This window comes from Salmo salar, chromosome ssa02 (genome assembly GCF_905237065.1).
Source record: "Salmo salar chromosome ssa02, Ssal_v3.1, whole genome shotgun sequence".
Taxonomy (NCBI): Eukaryota; Metazoa; Chordata; class Actinopteri; order Salmoniformes; family Salmonidae; genus Salmo; species Salmo salar.
Window position 1 is genome coordinate 80,007,818 of NC_059443.1, and position 9,001 is coordinate 80,016,818.

A 9,001-nucleotide genomic window follows, 5' to 3' on the forward strand; every position below is an offset into this window, starting at 1 on the left:
CCAGCGTTGTCCGGGTTTTGCCGGTGTAGGCCGTCATTGTAAATAAGAATTTGTTCTCCTGCCTAATTAAATAAAGGTTCATTTAAAAAATATTTAGAAATATATAGGATTTTAAGACATTGGGGTCTTAGCCCAAAGCCAGTAGGTGAGTCCGGAGGCATTCTACCCCGACAAAAAAAGGAATTTCAACAGCTAAATGCATGAATTTGGTGCACTTTGAGATTAATTTAGAAAGATTATGTAATTTGCACCTTCCCACCTGCCACAGCAGAAACTACCACTCAATTACAGTAGCTACTGTGGGTCTCTCTACTCTGGAACACTCTCTACTCTTTACTCTACAGTGTATTGCCAAAAACCACTCAACAACTTCAAACATAGACTCCGACTTGTCGAATGAGCCAATCTGATTGTCGAAAATGTCTAGGATATTTTATTTCAGCTCATGAAACCAACACTTTACATGTTTCATTAATATTTTTGTTCAGTGTAATTAGAATCTATAGAGCAGCTTGAAGTAATACAGTTTACTGTGTGCTCAACCCACCTATGTTGTCTCTCCATCTCCCCTCTTCTGTCACTTTCTCTGTATTTTCTGCTGCTATCTGTGTCTCTCTCCATCATCTACTCTTCTGTTGCTGTCTCTGTGTCTTTGTCTGGTGTCTCTCTCCATCATCTACTCTTCTGTTGCTGTCTCTGTGTCTTTGTCTGGTGTCTCTCTCCATCATCTACTCTTCTGTTGCTGTCTCTATGTCTTTAGTTTTGCAATCCAAAACGGCCAAGTGGATTCTGGGGTGGCTTAACTTGTTTTGGGCCTGAGTCTTTGTCACGTAAATCATCCTCTTCCCTACCATGTTTTGCCCCTGGCTGCTGCTGGTCTAAAACCTTGTTCACACTGGCAGTTTGAAGTGACTGAAATCCATTTTTTTTTTTTATATCTGATTAGAATCTGTTATTTTTCCTGCAGTCTGAACAGCCAAAAAAGCACATGGAATCTGATATTTCAAGCCACATTTCAAACCACCTTCGTAAGTGATTTGAAGTCAGATACAAGTCTGATTCCTGGCCATGCGATTTGTGTCTGAAAGGTACAAATCAGATGCATTTGCCCTCAAGTGGTTTTTAGACTGTTACTTGTCATTTTATGTTGCTTTGCTATCTATTCTATTGACAGTCTGACAATAACATGTGGTAGCTAACTAGCTTGTTTTATTGTTTACAAACAAGTGAATGTGCTAGAAAGCTAAACAGCTACATAGCTAGCTAGCCGAGGCTAATCTGAAATGTCATTTTCACTAAATTTGCAAACATTTCTAAAAACATGTTTTCAATTTGTCATTATGGGTTAGTGTGTGTAGATGGGTGAGATAAATGTTTTTAATCCATTTTGAATTCAGGCTGTAACACAACAAAATGTGGAACAAGTCAAGGGGTATGAATGCTTTCTGAAAGCACTGTAGGCACTGTATTTACAACAATGCAAGAAAACCATAAAGTCCAGACACAAACATGACATGAAGGCCAACCAAATGGAATGATGAATTCAATTAACAATGGTCTCTCCCCTCTACAGTGTTATCAATTCCTCTCAGATCTACACAAGTACATGGTGTGCAGGGCTTAGGGGACGATATGGTATTGGAGCCACCTCTGTCCTAGTCTGACCTTGGAACCTTGGTCCACAAACCTTCCTTTGGAGGGAGCCAGCTCTTCTGTCCTAGTCTGACCTTGGACTCTTGGTCCACCAACCTTTCTTTGACGGCCATATAAATGCCAGCCCTTGGGCTCTGAATCCAAACCCTTCTGCCACACATCTACCAACATGTCTCTGATCTTACATTGAGCTTCACCTCTACCCAGTGGAGAATCTATTGATTCATGTTTTAGCACCCTTTTGAATATTTGATCTACAAGTTCACAGAATCATTACAAACCACACAGTTTGACCTTTGTTCTGCCAGCAGCACAAACAGTGACATCACTCTCGTATAACAAGTTTATTTACCTTTATTTTATCAGGCAGGTCAATTAAATACACATTCTTAACACCTTCACAAAAAAAAATTCTATAAATAAAATAAAAAACCACTGCATTTCAACTAATTACAATATCAATAAATGATTCAAAAGATATTCAATTTTAATCAATGGCCACCTTTATTGTGCTAACAAGATAATGCAATAAGTTATTTATGGAGAGAAAAAAAATATTGCTTCAAAGACAACTGTTTAGGGCCAATATTGAAAAATACAATGTTGAAAATATTGGGCTGTAGGACCTGTCTGTAGGACCTGTCTCAGTTAAAGTGGGTCGGAAATGATTCATTAAGGTCTCTACTAACCAAATATGTTTCGTTTTTGAGAGGGACTGTGTCGTATAAATCCAGCAGCACTTCATGTTCCTCCCCCTCCATTGTCCCTCGTGCAATGTATATGGAATACACCAGGGCAAGTAGAGAAAAAAATAAAAACTTTACTACCCGTCTCAGGTAAACCGGGGTGGAAAACACAAATATGTTTTTAAAGGGGACTGTGTCATACATATCCAGCAGCACTTTGTTCTCCACCATAGAGGTGGATAGAAGGCTTACAGGCAGCGCCATTGAGGGTTTTCAACATTTTAAAGTAGTCAACTGGATGGGACTTACCATTGATTGATTGATTTACTGAGAAAAAAACAAGCACAGAGTACAACCCAGTGGATAACACGTTAAAGCGAAAATCACTTGTTTCTAACGTGGTCCCCTTATGCGTTTATGAAGGATCACAGAATTCCATCCAGGTCAGCAGGAGGGATCAACCAATGAATTATATGGAGCTAATGTTCCATAACTGTAGCTGGCAGTAAATCACCAATCTTGGCTTTGTACACTAACAAAGTAGGTGGTGGTATGTACCTTTTTGAGTTTATTTTCTACCTTCCAATACACTTATACAAGTAGAATAGATATGGATTTCTTTAAGAGATAGGGCATGGGCAGCACCATTGAGGGCTGTCACAGAAGACAGCATTGCAATGGATAGGAGGTGTGCCTTTACATTCCTATGGAGTTAGCTTATGTAGCCTCTTCCTTCACCTCTCTCTCCTCTACCTCAACTTCTCTCTCTTCTGCCTTAATGCGTCTCTGTTCGCCCTCCTCCTCTTTGACAATCACATTGAGAGTACATGTAGGTTTCTCTCCAATGTGTCTTAACTGATGATTCCTAATGTTTGTTGCCCAACTGAAACTCTTCCCACAAAGTGTGCAATGGTACGGCTTCTCCCCTGTATGTACTCTTTGATGTTCCTTAAGTACTGAATAATAATTGAAGCTTTTCCCACATTGGGTACAGTGGTAAGGTTTCTCTCCATTATGCACTCTCTCATGTCCCGTAAGTTTTACTTTCTCACTGAAACTCTTCCCACATTGGGAGCAGTGGTAAGGCTTGTGATTTTTCTGATGAGTCTTCAGGTTTCCTAACTGACTGAAACTCTTCCCACAAAGAGAGCAGTGGTATGGCTTCTCCCCAGTATGTACTCTTTGATGGTCCTTAAGTCTTCCTGAATGATTGAAGCTCTTCTCACACTGGGAGCAGGGGTAAGGATTCTCTCCAATGTGCATTCTCTGGTGAGCCTTTAGCTTGCTTGGTGTCTGAAAACTCTTCCCACATTGATGGCAAAGGTAAGACTTATTTATTTTGGGAGTTTGTTGGTGTGATTTGTGGCGAGTTGGATAAATACAACTGTCGCTACAGCAGGGTTGGTGCTTCTGTCTGCGGTTTCTTGATGCTGTGGGACTGGGCTTGCTGTCTGAGCCTGGGTTGGAAGTCTCTCCTGTAAGAATATGAACACATATTGGGTAAGAAACAGACAGAGCAGAAACAAAGGCTTTTGGGTTTAAAAATGCAGGATTCAACATGAATTTGGTGGGATGTGAGCTGGAGGGCGTGTACATTAACAGAGCCTTAACAGACTTTACAAGGGGCTTGTTGCTTTGTATCACACAGAGATAAATTACAATGCATTGCACACTGGTGAGTACTGGACAGACATTTGTTCTGGCACTCACCCTCCCACATTCAGAAGCCGGAGGGGTATACTACAAAGCAGGATCAATGAGTTAGCCAGCTAACTTGCCTAAATATTCAGAAATAACTTTAAACTTGATATTGGCATGGTCTAATTGACTTTGAGTAAAGCCAGTGTGTCTATGCATGCGGATGACTCAACACTGTACACGTCAGCTACCACAGCGACTGAAATGACAGTAACACTTAACAAAAAGCTGCAGTTAGTTTCAGAATAGGTGGCAAGGAATCAAAAACCAAAAGCATTGTATTTGGGACAAATCATTCACTAAACCCTAAACCTCAACTAAATCTTGTAATGAATAATGTGGAAATCGAGCAGGTTGAGGAGACTGAACTGCATGGAGTAACCCTGGATTGTAAACTGTCATGGTCAAAACATACTGATACAACAGTAGCTAGAATGGGGAGAAGTCTGTCCACAATAAAGCGCTGCTCTGCATTCTTAACAACACTATCAACATGCAGGTCCTACAGGCCCTAGTTTTGTCGCACCTGAATACTGTTCAGTCGTGTGGTCAGGTGCCACAAAAATGGACTTCGAAAAATTGCAATTGGCTCAGAACAGGGCAGCACAGCTGGCCTTTGGATGCACACAGAGAGCATTAATAATATGCATGTCAATCTCTCATGGCTCAAAGTGGAGGAGAGATTGACTTCATCACTACTTGTATTTGTGAGAGGTATTGACATGTTGAAAGCACCGAGCTGTCTGTTTAAACTACTGGCACACAGCTCGGACACCGATGCATACTAGAGGTCGACCAATTAATCGGAATGGCCGATAAATTAGGGCCGATTTCAAGTTTTCATAATCTGCACTCCACGAGCAGACTGCATTGCAGACTGACTACCTGTTATGCGAGTGCAGCAAGGAGCCAAGGTAAGTTGCTAGCTAGCATTAAACTTATTTTATAAAAAACGATCAATCTTAACATAATCACTAGCTAACTACACATGGTTGATGATATTACTATGTTAACTAGCTTGTCCTGCGTTGCATATAATCAATGCGGTGCCTGTTAATTTCTCATTGAATCACAGCCTACTTCGCCAAATGGGTGATTTAACAAGCGCATTCGTGAAAAAAAGCACTGTCGTTGCCCCAATGTACCTAACCATAAACATCAACGCCTTTCTTTAAAATCAATACACAAGTATATATTTTTAAACCTGCATATTTAGTTAATATTGCCTGCTAACATGAATTTATTTTAACTAGGGAAAATGTGTCACTTCTCTTGCAACAGAGTCAGGGTATATGCAGCAGTTTGGGCCGCCTGGCTCGTTGCGAACTGTAAAGACTATTTCTTCCTAACAAAGACAGCCGACTTCGCCAAACGGGAGATGATTTAACAAAAGCGCATTTGCGAAAAAAGCACAGTCGATGCACGACTGTACCTAACCATAAACATCAATGCCTTTCTTAAAATCAATACACAGAAGTATATTTTTTTAAACCTTAATATTTAGTTAAAAGAAATTCATGTTAGCAGGCAATATTATCTAGGGAAATTGTGTCACTTCTCTTGCATTCATTGCACGCAGAGTCAGGGTATATGCAACAGTTTGGGCCGCCTGGCTTGTTGCGAACTAATTTGCCAGAATTGTACATAATTATGACATAACATTGAAGGTTCTGCAATGTAACAGCAATATTTAGGCTTATGGATGCCACCCGTTAGATAAAATACGGAACGGTTCCGTATTTCACTGAAAGAATTCAAAAACGGATAAAAATACACCCTATTGAACAGCTGGGACTGTGAAGCAACAATCATAGACACATGCATACACACGTACACATGGATTTTGTGTTGTAGATATGTTATAGTGGAGTAGGGGCCTGAGGGCACACACTTAGTGTGTTGTGAAAACTTATGAATGTATTGTAATGTTTTTAAAATGTATAACTGCCTTCATTTTGCTGAACCTCAGGAAGAGTAGCTGCTGCCAAGGGGATCCATAATAAATACAAATACAAACTTGTCTAAATATTCAGAAATAACTTGAAGCTTGATATTGGCATGGTCTAATTTGACTCAACAACCCAAAGCACACATATAAGTTTAGATTTCTTAATGTACCAGAAAATCAACGGTAATGTGGGGTTGTTAATCAAAATTAGCTGGTTAATTCAATGATCCTGATTTGTATAACCCAAAGATGATGATGTTAGCCTGAATTTACCTGAGTCAACGGAGTCACTGTTTCCGTCTTCGCTCTCTCCCTCCTCCTCCTCTTTGACAATCACATTGAGTTCCACTGTTTGATTACAGTCCTCCAGCTTCACTGACACCATCTCTGGACCCCGCTGTGAGTTTCTCTGGGCGGGAATACCACAGCCAGAACCCGGTTCAGACATGGTCAGCTAGAGGTGGACCTAAAAGAGGAGACCCAACGAGTTCAGGGGGATTTTCACTAACCTTGATCGTGGGATAGTTCCAAAAATATATATGTAGCTAAAATATCTAAGAACTCATCCCGTCCAACAGGGATTAACACAAACCGGTAGCCAATTAGTTTAGCAACGGTTGGTCAAGATAATTTAGCTAGTTAACTACCTACCTACCTAGCCAACCGCCAGCTAGCTTATTCCTCACTAGACATTTTACTCAAAATGCAACGATAGCTGGCTAAGTATAAAATAAAGACACATTTCAACTCTCACTGAATTTAGTTAGCTAGCTACACAAACGGGTTGGATTGGAGTGTTGTTCTAGCTAGGTTGGATAACAACAAAGCCAGGCCGCGGCAACCACTAACGATTCATGGAATGCGTTAGTTTACAGACCAAATGTACAAGCTCACATTGAAAATGTTAGCAGTAGGCTACCTGATACTGATTTCCTTTAGCTACTTGTTTGGTTGAGGAGATCCAGTGAGAGCGCAAGCAGAATCAATCATCCACCTGCCGACATCAGCGTCTCGTCAGCAACATTAATGAAGTACTTCCGGGTCACGGAATTTCGGAAACTTTCCCAAATAAAAGTCCCCCCATGTAATAGTAGAAAAGTGTCAATAACCTGTATTTATTCATGATATAGAAAAAAAGTGTCTAAACGCTAGGGATGGGGGAAAAGTGTGACACCCATCAGGCCCCCGAGGACTGGAATTGCCCAGACCTGGTATTGGCTGATAGAGTGAAAACTATTCTAGGTGCTGCACTAGGGAATACTCAGTAGGGTCTGTAGAATACCATTTCATGGGAGACTAAATTATATGTCGTGTTGCTGGCCTTTTACTCCACCCAATCCATTGTACAAAACATTAGGAACACCTGCTCTTTCCATGACATAGACTGGTGAAGTAAATCCAGGTGAAATTTGACACGTGTAACCTTTATTTAACTAGTCAAGTCAGTTAAGAACAAATTCTTATTTTTCAATGACGGCCTACATAGACTGGTGAAATAAATCCAGGTGAAACCAGGTGAAAGCTATGAACACTTATTGATGTCACTTGTTAAATCCACTTCAATCAGTGTAGATGAAGGGGAGTAGACAGGTTAAAGAAGACATTTGATGCCTTGAGACAATTGAGACATGGATTGTGTACAGAGCATTCGGAAAATATTCAGATCCCTTGACTTTTCCCACATCAACACATAATACCCCATAATGACAAAGCAAAAACAGGTTTCTAGAAAATGTTGCACATTTATTAAAACTAAAAAACTTAAATAATACATTTACATAAGTATTCAGACCCTTTACTAGGTACTTTGTTGAAGCATTTTTGGCAGCGATTACAGCCTCGAGTCTTCTTGGGTATGACACTACAAGCTTGGTACATCTGTATTTTGGGAGTTTCTCACATTCTTCTCTGCAGATCCTCTCAAGCTCTGTCAGGTTGGATGGGGAGCGTTGCTGCACAGCTATTTTCAGGTCTCTCCAGAGATGGTAGATCGGGTTCAAGTCCTAGCTGGGCTACTCAAGGACATTCAGAGTCTTGTCCCGAAGCCACTCCTGCTTTCTCTTGGCTGTGTGCTTAGGGTTGTTGACCTGTTGGAAGGTGAACCTTCAACCCCAGGCTGAAGTCCTGAGTGATCTGGAGCAGGTTTTCATTAAGGATCTCTCTATACATTGCTCCATTCATCTTTCCCTCGATCCTGACTAATCTCCCAGTCCCTGCCGCTGACAAACACCCCCACAGCATGATGCTGCCACCACCATGCTTCACCGTAGGGATGCTGCCAGGTTTCCTCCAGACATGATGATTGGTATTCAGGCCAGAGTTCAATCTTGGTTTCATCAGACCAGAGAATCTTGTTTCTCATGGTCTGAGAGTCCTTTAGGTGCCATTTGGCAAACTCCAAGTGGATTGTCATGTGCCTTTTACTGAGGAGTGGCTTCCGTCTGGCCATTCTGTCATAAAGGCCTGATTGGTAGAGTGCAGCAGAGATGGTTGTCAGTTTGGCCGGGCGTCCAGCTCTAGGAAGAGTCTTGGTGGTTCCAAACTTCTTCCATTTAAGAATGATGAGGCCACTGTGTTCTTGGGGACCTTCAATGCTGCAGAATTTTTTTGGTACCCTTCCCCAGATGTATGTCTCGACAGAATCCTGTCTCGGAGCTCTATGGACAATTCCTTCGACCTCATGGCTTGTTTTTTGCTCTCTCATGCACTGTCAACTGTGGGACCTTATATAGACAGGTGTGTGCCTTTCCAAATCATGTCTAATCAATTGAATTTACAACAGGTGGACTGCAAGTTGTAGAAACATCTCAAGGATGAATATTTATGTAAATAAGCTATTTATGTATTTTATTTTTAATACATTTGCAAAAATGTCTAAAAACCTGTTCTCGCTTTGTCATTATGGGGTATTGTGTGTAGATAAAGAATGGTCCATCACCCAAAGGACATCCAGCCAACTTCACACAACTGTGGGAAGCATTGGATTCAACATGGGTCAGCATCCCTATAGAATGCT

At 41.0% G+C, this 9,001-nt stretch overlaps 1 protein-coding gene across 1 annotated transcript; it reads right to left on the reverse strand.

Moving 5' to 3' along the window:
* Positions 1-1,982: 1,982 nt before the first annotated feature.
* Positions 1,983-7,004, reverse strand: LOC106594902 (zinc finger protein 239). The gene is made up of 3 exons (XM_014186292.2): positions 6,905-7,004; positions 6,259-6,451; positions 1,983-3,814 (listed from the first exon to the last, which is right to left on the reverse strand). Exons 2-3 carry the CDS (start codon positions 6,431-6,433, stop codon positions 3,057-3,059), a joined length of 933 nt encoding a protein of 310 aa, XP_014041767.1. The 5' UTR covers positions 6,434-6,451; positions 6,905-7,004; the 3' UTR covers positions 1,983-3,056.
* Between the last annotated feature and the right edge of the window lie 1,997 nt (positions 7,005-9,001).